This window comes from Canis lupus, chromosome X (genome assembly GCF_048164855.1).
Source record: "Canis lupus baileyi chromosome X, mCanLup2.hap1, whole genome shotgun sequence".
NCBI classification, from domain to species: Eukaryota; Metazoa; Chordata; class Mammalia; order Carnivora; family Canidae; genus Canis; species Canis lupus.
In genome coordinates, this window is record NC_132876.1 from 1013332 (window position 1) to 1026607 (window position 13276).

Consider the following 13276-nt stretch of genomic DNA (forward strand, 5'->3'; position numbering starts at 1 on the left):
GGAGCAGAGCTGTGATCCCGCCACTTCCGCTGCCCGGACGGCCAGGGCAGCCGTTCCCTTTAGCTCCCCCCCCCCCAAGTAGTTCCCAGAGCACCTCACGCCCGCTGCCCACAGCCTGCAGAGGGAGACACCCCGCTTCCTTGCCCCCGCGGAGCTGCTGGGCTGCTACGCACTTGGGGCCCCAGCGCCCCCCCCACCGCGGCTCCCGGAGCTCTAGTCCCCGCGAGACCCTCAGGCGCACACTGAGCCTCAAGTTCGGGCCTCACCTCGCTGCAGGGAGGGACCCCAGCCCATGCATGGGGGGGGGCACCTCCTGCCAGCCCCATTCCTCTCCTCTTCCCATGTCTAGGACATCACTGTGAGGGTTCCCCCTTTCATCTAGTCCATGTCCTCAGCGAAGATTCCAGAGCCCTCACTCAGTTCCATGCCAGGGAACGGGCCCCAGAATGAATGGGGCAACTCAGAACCAGGGAAAGAAAAGGAAGCAATGAACTAGCCCTGTGTTCCAAATTGGACATGAAGTCCCCTAGATTTTTAATCAAACTAGTTTATATTTTTTGTTTTGCTAGTTTTACATCTGCGATAAAAGACCCAACAGAAATACTTAAAAACAAGTAGACTTTATTAAGTAAAAAGTACAACCTTCTCCCAGCAAGAAGTAATTTCATCCTTTGAAAGTAAAAGAGGGTTAAAAGAGAGAGTCTGGAATAGTTTCCTAGCTTCTGTCACAAACACAAGTAGGCAGATAGACTCAAGTGCGTGAGGCTGTCCACGCAGGCTCTGAAGGGGCACAAAGGGCCGCTAAAGCCGGGGAGGGGCGGGGGGCTGGACAGAGCTGACGGGATGGCCTGCCTGTGACAGGGACACACACGGGGGGGCAGAGATGGCTCTGACACCAGAAAAGACCACTGTCCTCCTAGGACACGGGACAAAAGATTGATCCCCCAAGTGACCAACAGGATTCAGTTCTTTTCCTTGCTCCACATCGGGTCACTGGGCCACGTGTGGAGACTTTTAAAATGAGTTGGGGGGGGTGCAAAGCAGGAGAGGGCTAGATGTCGCGACAGCCACCGGGCGCCGCCCGCAGACGTTCCTGGGCCACCCTGGATCTGAGGGAGGGGACTCCCAGCTCTCCCGAGAAGCGCAGCGGGCGGCATCGAGCCTGCCTCCTGCACCCACATCCTTAGAACAGGACAGGGTGGGGGGAGCACGCCGGGTCTCGTCCCCGAGTTCTCAGGGAGCAGCTGCGAAGCGCTGAACTCTCCGAGCTTCCTGGGACCTGCGTTCCATTCCCTCAAGAACAAAAGAGTTACGTTTTCTCAGTAAGGCTTTAATGTCTCCTCCCGACCGGGCACCGTGCCTGCGCTGGCGTCCACTACTCCGAAACCACCTCCGCTTTTATTTTCTTCTTCTTCTTCTTCTTCCTGGCGCTGTCACTGTCCTGGGAGAGAGAGGGCAGCCTCAGTGCGTCCGTTAACAACCCAATCGGCTCGACTTCCAAAGGCCCCATAAAGCCGCCTCCGGACCAGTGAGGATATTCGGACCTTCTCAGGGAGGCCCCAATGTCCCCTCTTAGACAGTCCGCAAGAGACGCCACTCAGACGCGCCCCGCCATCAACAGTCTGCAGCACGAGCGGCTGCCAGCAAACGCTGCCCCCTGCCCCTTCCGGCTAAGCAAGCGTGGGCCTCCCGACCACGTTCCCCACATACCCCATCTGCGGGCTCACTCGCGCCCTCCGCGGCAGCTTTGGCCTTCTCCTTCTTCTTCTTCTTCTTCTCCTTCTTGAGCAGCTGTGGAGACAGCTCATCGCTCTCACTGTCTCGCTTCCGCTAAGGTGCAGACAAGTGATCAAATGTGAGATCGTGGGCAAAGTGGGGAAGAAACGTCCAGTAAGAACGCGGGAAGCGCCAGAGGACTTCCCGACTCAACCCAACACGATCATTTCCTCATTACGACCCCCAAGAGAGCCTTCATCTGCAGAGGATTCAAACAACCTCCGCCCCAAAGACCGGGAAGCCACGGGCCCAGCAGGAGCACCGGAGCAGCAGGGCCGGGGGCCCCAGGGGGCAGCCAGCAGCGCCTCCCAGCTCGCTCCCTGCACCCACGCTGTACTCTCAAGCCGCGGGTCCCCAACCCTGAGAAGTCGAGGTACTACTGCCTACTGTCCTCCAACTTCCCAACACCGATCCCGTGCTGCCTAGAGGTGGTCAGCCTCAGGTGATTCTGCCCCCCGAGCTTCGCACAGTGGATTTCCACACAGCTGTGCCACCATCTGACCCAGGGTGGGGCCAGGAGCCCATGGACCCCTCTGCGCTCCAGCACTGCTGCCTCAGCTGAGGTGGGAGCCGAGGCCAGTGTGAGCTGAGCCCGTAGCGCTCCTGGCAGCCACAGCAGGGAACGCCCCCTGGAACCCGCTCAGCACCGACGGGCACCCCGACGCCTGGCACAGCATGGTCTCCGCTGTGCGGGGGTGGGGAGCGGGCTGCGTGGGGCCACAACACGGGCCTGGTGTGCAATCACGCTCAGGACCAGCGGACACCCCCCCTCCGCCGGGCACAGGGCGCAGCGCTTGCAGCATGCCACCTACCTTCGGGGCTTTCACCACTTCGGCAGCCACTTTGGGGGACTTTACTACCTCAGTGACTTCCTGTGCGGCTGTTCCTGCCTTGGCTACCACCTCTTTCTTTGCAGAGTCGCTGCAAGAGAGGTAGGAGGTCAGACACGCAGGGCGGCTTTCCGGGGAGGCCCTGCCACATCCTCCACAGCGCTATCTGGCAAGTCTACCGCCATCGTCAAAATACTGATGACAGACACGAGCTCACCACTTACTGTCGCAGACGGACTCCCTCTAGAGTCCCTCGAGCCAGACTAGAAAAGAGCAACTGTCTGCTGCGCAGGCCCCAAGGCCTCGTGAGCACCACGCAGGTCCCCGGAGTCCCGCGACAGCAGCTCTGCGCCGGCCCAACCCCACCCCGCCGGCGCCCGTCCTCACCTGTAGCTGGGGAACTACTACTGCATCCAGGCGGCGAGGGGCCGTCTCCACCCGCCTGGGGCTCTGAAGCACCCTGTGCTCACCTGTAGTCCACATACTCCTGCATCCAGGTGGCAGGTGTGCTATCTGTGGGCTTGCCGTGCTTATCCAGAAGGCCCTGCTTGATCATCAGCCTCTTCTGACTTGCCTGGGAGACAGTTGGGGTTTCGACATCAGAACAGTGTAACGCGAGAAGCAGGTACTAGGATCGCTCAAATAAGGCTCCTCTCCCTCGTGGGTTCCCAGCTGGGCCTCACCCCTCTCTGCAAGGCACTCAGAACTCTCTCCAACAGGAGCAATCACGGGACTTGCCCAACGTCACAAAGCCTACTGTACCAGTGACAGCCTCTGAAATGTCATTTGGTGGCATCGCCTCTCACCCCATTCTTCCACGACCGGGCCTCTGCACATACTATCCCAGTTTCCCCAGACTCTCCCCTCCCTTCTTCACCTCATCAACACATACTATTACATCCTTTATGCTGGCATGGAACCAACAAAAATCCCTTACCCAGACCCGACTCCCCACCCCCCCGCCCCCAATCAAGTCAAACCCTTCATTTTGGACTCCCAAGGTGCCAGGAACCGCTCTACACTCTTTGATAGGACTTCAACTTGCCTGAAATTCACCATTAGCCATGCAATTAGTGATGCCCATCTGCTTTCCCCCATTAGAGTAAAATCTCTAAGGTCTGAGATGTTCCCTTTTCTACTCACCATCACTCCCCAGAGCCCGGTACAAGGCAAGGTTGTGGTGGTAGAGACAGAGCGGAGAACTACCCAAGTGAGTATTCAACAACACAAAAATGAAAAGGTAACTCAGAGCAGGGCACACGCCCAGTCCCACTTACCTTTGGACCTAAACCCCACTTTCGAGGATAAGTGTCTCTCTCCATGATTACCCTCTTAATCTTGGCTACGATACCATGGTCACAGGTAGAGATCACTGCTGTGGTCATTAATGCAATGGCTGCAGAAAGAGATGAAGAATGACTTGGAGGGCAGAAACTTGGAATGTGATGAGCCCTGATTCTACTATTTTATAGAAATCTTAAAACCCCATTTAAGGGGCACCTGGGTGGCTCAGCTGGTTAAGTGTCCAATTCTTCATTTCGGCTCCGGTCATGATCCCAGGGTTGTGATATCAAGCCCTGTGTCGAGCTCTACGTGCAGTATACTGTCTGCTTGAGAGTCTCTCCCTCCCGACCCTGCTTGCATGCTCTCTCTCAAAATAAATGAAACCTCTAAAATAAGTAAATAATATAAAAAAAACTCTAAAAAAAGTCACTTATTTATTTATAAAAGATTTTACTTATTTATTCATGAGAGACATAGAAACCCAGGCAGAGGGAGGCAGGCTCCACACAGGGAGCCCGACGTGGGACTCGATCCCGGGACTCCAGGATCACACCCTGGGCTGAAGGTGGCGCTAAACCACTGGGTCACCAGGGCTGCCCAAAAAAAATCATTTAATACTTGAAGCTCTACTGCCTTGAGGTTTCCTTTGCTGAGGATGTTCATATGGAAAAAAAACTGTGAGACCATATTAAAAATATCAGTCTAAAAAATTTTTACACTAATTGCATAAAAATCAATGCTTTCTAGGCCCTCAGGAGACCTCTTAATAAGCAAAAAAAAAAAAAAAAAAAAGTAAAGCAGAGCTGTTCACCTAATGTGCCTAATTTGCACAAGAAAGCTTGTCATCGGATCCCCTTCTCAGCTGCAAGCAGGGCTCTATGGAGCAGTCAGAGCGGAGCACCCTGAAGATACCCTCACCAGGCTGGGGGCTCAGGCCACACATGGGCAACAGAACACTGGAAGTGTTAAGGGACAATCTAACAGCAGCTAAACATTCACAAGGTAACTGGTACAGGCTGACAAGAAACGGCCTCCCCTCCTTCATCTCAATTACCATAGATACTTATTCCCCTCATTGAGGATCTTCCCCCTCGTCGCTGGAGCCAGGCTGCTAAGACGTGGCCTCTAATAGCAGCCAGTGGGACGAGGGAAGAGCCGTCCACCTCCTCCTCATCTGGGTCTCTGCTGCGGTCCTTTGCTTTGACCGCCCTCACCTGCCCCAGACAGCCTGCGGAGCCAGGGCTCAGGGGCCTGATCTTAGCGAGCCTAGCTGTGATGTGCAGAAGACACTGGGCAACGTCCCCTCTTACCCATGCAGATTGCTTCCCCTTTGGTGGTGATGACGACGATCTCCTCATTGACCTCGATGCCATCCTCATATCGGAGAACGCCCGGGAGCATGATCTTTGCCCCATAGCAGATTGCGTTCACCTGCAGGGACAGCATCACATGTCAAAGTCCTAGCCACTGCACTAACCCTCCATCCCTACCCTCGCCGGTGCAAAGGAGAACGTTGGGGTGGACCTGACAGTGCAGCCTCGGCCTACAGGATGGGGCTGATGGCACTGATAGCCATTGGCTGCAATCTGGCGTATGAAGCAACCATCCAGGGATCCCTGGGTGGCGCAGCAGTTTGGCGCCTGCCTTTGGCCCAGGGCGCGATCCCAGAGACCCGGGATCGAATCCCGCATCGGGCTCCCGGTGCATGGAGCCTGCTTCTCCCTCTGCCTGTGTCTCTGCCTCTCTCTCTCTGTGACTATCATAAATAAATAAAAATTAAAAAATTTATGAAGCAACCATCCATTATGAGCTAGGCACCTCAGACACACTTACTCAGAAAGTAAGTCATTAAAGGGGAGTTTAAATTCCTGCCCCTCATTCATCCATGGGACTTAACAGTATTTTCATCTTCTACCAAAACCCAGACTGACTTTTCCTTAATTATTCTTCTCTTTCTTATCATTAAGGAGGAAAATCATAACAGAACTAAGAGACCTTTTTGCTTTTTGGGGAGACCTGGCCTGTAACAGGCTCCCAAAGTACCTAGCAAGTAAGATTACCGAGGCCTGCTGAACCAATTACATGCAAGTGAAGGCCACCTCTCCCTGAGAGCTCAAGGTCTTGTGCCATCTTGTCTTCATCCACCTAGATCTCTTTTGCTGACCACATTCCACCCCCACTTTAGTTCACCCAGAGGGCACCAGTCTGACCCCAGCGTAAGGAGGCCCCAGCATTTACACTGTTTCACGCGATTACATTTGTTCAATTATAATGGCATAGTTTAGTACACCTCTGTAGTTTTTCTTTTAGTCTCTTACTACAAAGCAAAACATACAAAAAGTGCATCGAACACCCTCAACTTAGCTATTTTCTCCCTGCCATAATTAATCACGTGATTAAAAGAACTACTTGCAGGGCACCTAGCTGACTCAGTACAGTATGTGATTCTTGATTTTGGAGTTGTGAGTTGAAGCCCCATGCTGGGTATACATACAGGTTATTTAAAATCTTTTTTTTTTGATTATTTAAAATCTTAAAAAAAAAAAAGATAAGTACTCTCAAGGTTATGTAGTAAACACACTAAAAAAAATACCTTGGTAATTTCAGTGATGTTTAAGTTTTGTAGCCTCAAACTAAGATTTTTTTTTTCAAACTAAGATTTTTAAAGAGAAAAAAACTTCCTAGTAAAATTCCCAAGGACATAGCTTACCATATCTCTGAAATGCCCATCTTAACTTTTTTAATCCCAAGCAAAAAATTCTTTTTTAGGAACACCTGCATGGCTCAGTTGGTTTAGCATCTGTCTTTGGCTCAGGTCATGATCTCAGGGTCCTGGGATCGAGTCCCCCACATCAGGCCCCCTGCTTAGTGGGGAATCTGCTTCTCCCTCTCTCCTCTGCCCCTCTCCACTGCTAATGCTCCCTCTCTCCAATCAATAAATACTATCTTTCTAAGAACATCTTTTCTGGCAACAATGCAAATACATCAAGGATTCTCAGGCACACACAGAACTACCAGCTTACAGAAAGGCAGATTTTATGTACCACTGATACTTTAGGAAAACTCAAAAGTAAATGTTTAAACAATCTGCCTAATTTTGATATGGAAGTACGTTTACCATTAAATTTCTCAGTTTAATCTAGTATATTTGGTTTTGATTTAGTAAAAACAAGTTGATCATAAATGCTTATTAAAAAGACAAAACAAAAAAAATTAAAATAAAAAAATAAAATAAAAAGACAAAACATTCCAGAGTCCAATCTACAAAGCCAGAAAAAAATAAACCTAAAAGAAAATAGGTTCACGTCATCTTTCATCTCTACATAGAATGAGGTTTTCAGAATACGGACTGTATCTCATCTTTGTGGAATCTCATTATGTCCAAAGCCCACTTACAACCCAGAACTTACTGCACTGTCTTTCATCACCAGCCTTTTATGAGAAGTCAACAGCTTTTCCAAAGGGTAAACAACTCGCCGCAGGTAACTCTCATCCTTGTGGTTGTCATACAGCCACTGGGCATCAAGCACGTCGTGCATTGTCACCATGTGGTCCTGAAAAGCAGCCATATGACAATTATTCAGTGTCACTGTATCTGAAATAGTTCAACAGACCCCAAACTTCCCAAACCTGAATTTTAGTCCCAAACTCTAGTCTTCAGTCTCTTCTACACATCTGTAATCGCTGATATACTGAAGTCTAAGTAGGCATTTCTGTAGGCTGAGAGGTAGGAAATGAATAGAGTAATGCGTTCTATCCAACCACCTCTCACGGCCCAGGCTTCAATGTTCCAAAGTCTAATTAACAGAACAGGGAAGCTGCCCTGAACTGAACTCAACACTTTGGAAATTGTCTTTTCCAGAATAGGAAGCAGAAATTCCACCAAGGGCGGGAAAATACGAGGTACCAGCTCTAAAACTTCTAGTCCCATAATAGTGTACCTTTTCACTCATGACTCCAGAACGAACCCTCCGAAGTTCTTGCATCTGACCGCCAACTCCCAGTAACAAGCCAAGGTGCACACACAGCGTCCGAATGTAGGTACCGGCCTCACAACTCACCCAAAAGATTCCTAAGACACACACACAAAGTAGCAATTGTCCAAAGTAAACACATCACTGACTGAGAAACCCAGAGTTCTTCTGAGTCAGTAGGACTAAGCACAACAGAACCAGACTCCGGCTACACCATATACTAAGGGCAACTACTCTTGACAAGAGAATGTAGTTCTCAAGAACGCACTTCTGTCCACATGTGGTCAATGGCAATTCAGCTGCCCAGAGGCCTAATGACTCACCTAATCTTCTTTCAGGATCATACTCGATCATCTTGCTCTCATATATGGTCCGCACACGGAGTTGCCTCTTTACCGCAGCAATAAGTGGGGGTCGCTGGAATAAGGCACCTGTCAGAGTTTCTAGGGCCTGGGAGTAAGCACAAAGCAAAGACTCAATGCATGGACTCTCCAATAGGAGCAAATGGGCTATTGCGGCAGTCTAAGTACACAAATGGAAAATCAAAAGTTTCTTCCAATTGTTTAAGACCTAAAATGCTCTTTCCATTTTTGCTTCTCTCTTCAATGACACAGGGATGACTCAGTGCTTATCAGAGCCCTTTCCTCAGAGGGGACAGGGCTGAAGTGCCCTTGCAAATCTGCAGTACCTGCCCGGGCTGGCGTGAGCAGCCCACTGAAAAGGGCACAAGACAGGTCAGCCAGGAAAACCGACCTCTGGAGGGACAGCTAGGGGCTCAGATACACAAGTTGCCAAGAGGTACCCTCCCTGTAATCACAAACTTACCCTAGAAAGTTGAGTCCCCCCTTCAATAGCATTGTGTAGCCGGACAATTCCCACATACTCTTTGCCTAAAAAATGACAGAAGAGTAGTCAGGTGTGGCCACTGAGTTTTCTGTATTTTTATATGCTCATATTCCCATTTTGTGCAGCAAGAAAAACATGCAATTTGACAACTTCTTTGTGTAAAATTTCCCTCGAGACAAATTTCATGGTTTGGACATGGAAAGGAAAGATACTTTCTCTCATTGGGAGTTCAACTTCCAATGTGCTGATAGGGACAGCTGGAATACCCAATGTAGAGACTGCTTCGGAAAAAACCTTGCAAGGTCATGTAGGAGAGCTTCCCCTGATGAAAATGAGGGAGGGGCACTTAAGGCAGAAGCAGCAGCAAAGACCCAGAGGAGCTTGGAGCGGTAAGCCTAGAGCTGGACCCACACAGCCCCGCCTCCGTGCCAGGAACAGATCTAGTCAACTTGATGTGCACCATGTCCAGTACCGGGAACTCCAAGAAAGGCAGATGCACTAGGATCTGGCAAGGGACAGACGGTACAGAGTATCCCAGCTCAGGATTTTTAACTGATGAAGAGACCATTATCAAGGGCCAAAAGGCAGAAGAAAAGGAAATGTAGAAAGCCTTTCGATATCAAAAGCTGCCTCTTTATCCCCTCTTCCACATACCTGCACTCTGTTGAGATTTCACCAATCGAGTGGCTCGTTCTATGCACACGATTAAACAACCAGTCACCTTGGGATCCAGAGTACCACTGTGCCCCGTCTTCTCCACCCGAAGTATTCGGCGGATCCAGGCTACCACCTCATGGGAAGAGGGGTTGGAGGGCTTGTCAAGATTAATAAAACCTGTCCTAAAATGGAAAAGAAACCACTGTGCCATCATTTCTGTCCCTCTCATAAAAACTAAATCTGACGATTCAAAAAAGTTCACCATGGGTACAGGTTATGTATTTACGGCAATTCTAGGTCATTCTAAGATGCTACTACCTCCTTGAAATGATGTGAAAAAAAGGTCATTTTTTCAAGTACACTGTATGACCAAAGTGGGGTTCAACTCATGAACCCAAGATCATGAGCCCCACGTTCTACCAACTGAGCCAGCCAGGCGCCCCTGAAACGGTATTTTTGAAAAGAAAAGGAGTGTGAACAGTACATGGTCCCAACACACTTACCTGATATAGTCCCCAATCTCCCTCTTCAAAGGATTTGAACCACAAGGAAGAGGTGTATAGTGCGTTGTCCTTACATTTAGCTTATCAAAATTCTGGAAAATAAAAATACAACACAAAAAAAACTTAACAGGCCGTTAACATATGTAAAACAAGAGTCGGCACCACTATCAACCATGATGTGGTTAACTCGCAAGTTCATAAACTTGGTTTCTGCTCCTGCATTTTCATTATCTAGGGTGACAGACCATTAAGGCTCCTTATACACAGGAAAAACTACCTATAGGAACCGAATTCAAATTTGATCACTCCTCTAGAAAGACTTCTTGGGGTACTAAGAGTGGCAACGACATTTCTCAAACACAACCAGTTCGTTCCTGCTTCAGCCGCTCCCACCTCTGCTTTGCCCAGGTCTAAAAGAGCTCCCCTCAGTTGAAGCTCATCTTTCACGTTGACCAGTTTAGTTTCATCATGGTGCTTAGCACAAATAGCAATGATTTTTTAACTGTCATCTCCCAACCCTAGATGTTTAAGTTCCACGACAGTAGGGACCCTGGCATACCCAATTTACTAGCATATCCTGAGGACCTACGATAGAAAAACAGATACGAATGGAAGAGCCATCTGGCCAAACAGAAACTCAACTGTGTCGAATTACATAAGCAAATCTCATTCATTCACCTCGTATGTATCGACCAGTTACATGGTAGACTCTATGTAACTCGTTTCATGGATTGCTACCCACAGTCCTCACCCGCCTTCCTAAGAGAAGAAAACCATAAGCAGACAGCCTCCGAGTTTAAATGACTGTTTGAACGTAACACACTGCCTGACTCCAGTTGGTCTGGCTTCAAAGCCCATAGCCTGAAGCACTAAAGCAGTTCTGAACCAAGTGTGACACACAAACTGGTACAAGCCTGTAACGTGGAGTCAAATACAGAAACCAAGAACTAGTTACTTATCAACTTTGACGGCAGTAGGACACTGCTGTAAGACTCGAAACTGCATTCCACTACAGTACTGTGTGCACTGGAAATGAAAAAAAAAAACCTGGTCCTTCATGTGAGATACCGTGAAAAATGCTGCTTTAGACTGTATCATCTGGCACTTCCTCAAAGATGCTAATGCTAATTACTCTTAATGAACTGCTGAATACTTAAATAACTTAAAAGTCAGGCACTGATTGGACACATAATGTCAACCACATACCTTGAGCAACAGGGGCCATTGAGATGTGTCCAACTGAGCCACTTTGGATTCAGGTTTGATAAGAAATTCCTCAGCATGTTGTATCTCCTTAAACAGGACAGAAACACAATGTCAGACTTGTCACCTGATTTTGAATAATTCCGTTACTACCCTGTTAGTCTAAGCCTCTTAAATAAAAAAGCTGGTAATCTCCATGCCTCCTCACTGGGACCTCCCAAGTGAAAAAGAACTGAACCAGGATCTCAGAAGGGTAAGTGAAGTGCCCTCAAGATGGGGACATGTAGGGGCCTCTGGGTGGCAGCTCAGTTAAGCGTGTGACCCTTGATTTGGGCTGAGGTCATGATCTCAGGGTCCTGAGATGGAGTCCTGTGTCTGGCGCCACGGCGTCTGAGACTCTCTCCCTCTCTCCTTTTGCCCATCCTCCTGCTCATGAGCACTCTCTGTTTTCAGAAATAAAATTTTACAGAAAGAAGATGGGAACAGTAACTTAGAAAGAAAGATAGTGGGTCTGTGGGTGTCATAAGAAAGAATTTCAGGGAGAGCAGCAGGTGTTCGTCAACACCATTTAGGAAAGTGCCCTGGACAAGAGAGATTTAGGAGGCTGGCGTTGTGTAGTCCCTACACAACCACTACCCGATTCTGACTCATTCATCAGAGACTTTTAAAAACAGCTGTTACGTATGTGCTCCCTCCCTAACCTTTCCGTTTAGTCCAAAGTAAAACATATTCCCACTCACCGCTACATCTTCTTCTGGTAAGGACTTCCGCTCCTTTTTCTTCTTATGTTTCTTCGGCAAAATTAATACTACAAGAGACAAGAGGTTTGGGAGTTTTCCCCGAAAATAAGGGCAATGAAGCCTAAAATACAGGATGGAAGAGGAACAAGCGGAAAATGGACGTGGGGCCCACGAGGCTGGGGTCCACGAGGTGTGTACGGCCGAGCGCGTGGGCTGCAAGGCTCCGCAGCCAACCGGCAGCAGTCGCACATGTCGGCTCCCAGTACGGTTCACCACGTGGCCGTGCTTAAACCTGCCGCCCAAGTGCTCGCCCCACGGGCCAGAAAGTTCCGTAAGTGGCCACTCAAGGGTGCCCTCCGCGGTCTGCGGCCCACAGAACTTTTTTGCCACCTGGAGCTGAGCGCAAGTCGGGGCCCCTCGGCCCCTCTGCTTCCCCGCCCGCTCCTTCGGCCTTTCCGCGTGGCGCTGGCCGCGGCGCCCGGACAGGCGGCGGGACATGTCCTGCCAGGTCTCCCGCCGCGGGGGGCCGCCGGCTCGGCCCACGCCGGTGACGGGGTCCGGGCCCTGGGGAGACGGTGCCATCGGCGGGAGGCTCGGGCCTCGCGCAGGCACGCCACTGGGAGGACCCCTCCGCCGTCGCCCGGCTCCAGAGGCGAGGCCAGCCCGGAGGCCGCGGCTGCCACGGGGGCGGCCGGGCGGAGGGCAGCGCCCGCCTCGGCCCCGACGCCGTCGCCCTCGCAGCCCACCCGGCCACCCACGCCGCGCGACCCCTACCTTCCGCGTCCGCCATGTTGCCCCGCACAGCGCGCGAGCCGCGTGCGCCAGCAGCGAGGGAGCGCGCGGACTCCCGCCGCCGTCAGGCCGCACCGCCTGGGCCCGCCCACCTGTGCGACGCCCGCTGCGTAGTGCGCCGCGGCCCGGGGGGCGGGGCCGGGGGCGGGGCCGGGGTCCGGGAGCCGAGCCCCAGGCGCGCGGGCCGCCCGCGGAACCTCATTGGCTGCTGCGGCCCCCCGCGGGGGCGGTGTTCGCGCGTGCGCCTCGGGACCCGCCCGGTCGGGACGCGCATGCGCAGGCGGCTCCCGGCCTGTGGGCGTGGCCCGGGCCGCGGGTCCCTGACCCCCGCCGGGGCCGCGGCGGACGGGTGACAGCGGCTGCCGGCGTCCCCTCGCCGACCCCTTTACGTTGGCGGCGCGTCGGCTGAGTGGACACGCGGACGCTGAGGCACAGGGACGTGGAAAGCCCTTTGCTGCCTGCAGCCCGCGCAGCTGGGGCGCTGCTGGCCAATGGGGGGACAGTGCGAGCCGCTCGGGCGCTTTTAAAGCCTCCAGCGGCCGCACGATCAAAAAAAGAAAAAAGGTGAAACTCCTTTAATAACGAATTTTGTTTAACCTGGTGATCCGAAATGATATCATTTCAACATATCAGAGACACACTTTATGAAAGAAATATTTGAGGAGCGCCCG

General features: G+C 51.3%; 1 protein-coding gene and 2 non-coding genes across 3 annotated transcripts; all 3 read right to left on the reverse strand.

Moving 5' to 3' along the window:
- Positions 1–604: 604 nt before the first annotated feature.
- Positions 605–12726, reverse strand: DKC1 (dyskerin pseudouridine synthase 1). The gene is made up of 15 exons (XM_072817354.1): positions 12588–12726; positions 11814–11881; positions 11077–11163; positions 9871–9962; positions 9365–9549; positions 8690–8754; positions 8188–8314; positions 7832–7962; positions 7301–7444; positions 5201–5321; positions 3884–4002; positions 3077–3180; positions 2589–2697; positions 1711–1830; positions 605–1441 (listed from the first exon to the last, which is right to left on the reverse strand). Exons 1-15 carry the CDS (start codon positions 12601–12603, stop codon positions 1376–1378), a joined length of 1554 nt encoding a protein of 517 aa, XP_072673455.1. The 5' UTR covers positions 12604–12726; the 3' UTR covers positions 605–1375.
- On the reverse strand, positions 2767–2893 carry LOC140628942 (small nucleolar RNA SNORA56). Its single transcript, XR_012026856.1, has one exon. It is a non-coding gene; the product is annotated as a small nucleolar RNA SNORA56 (small nucleolar RNA).
- LOC140628941 (small nucleolar RNA SNORA36 family) lies at positions 7602–7738 on the reverse strand. The gene has a single exon (XR_012026855.1). It is a non-coding gene; the product is annotated as a small nucleolar RNA SNORA36 family (small nucleolar RNA).
- Positions 12727–13276: the final 550 nt, after the last annotated feature.

Bases quoted from the DNA above. Each gene is read 5' to 3' on its own strand.
- DKC1 (XM_072817354.1), bottom strand. The intron at 8,755-9,364 runs GTATGTGGAAGA...GTCATTTTTTAG, and splicing joins GAAATCTCAACAGAGTGCAG to GCAAAGAGTATGTGGGAATT. The intron at 4,003-5,200 runs GTAAGAGGGGAC...CTCTTTCTGCAG, and splicing joins AGGGGAAGCAATCTGCATGG to CCATTGCATTAATGACCACA.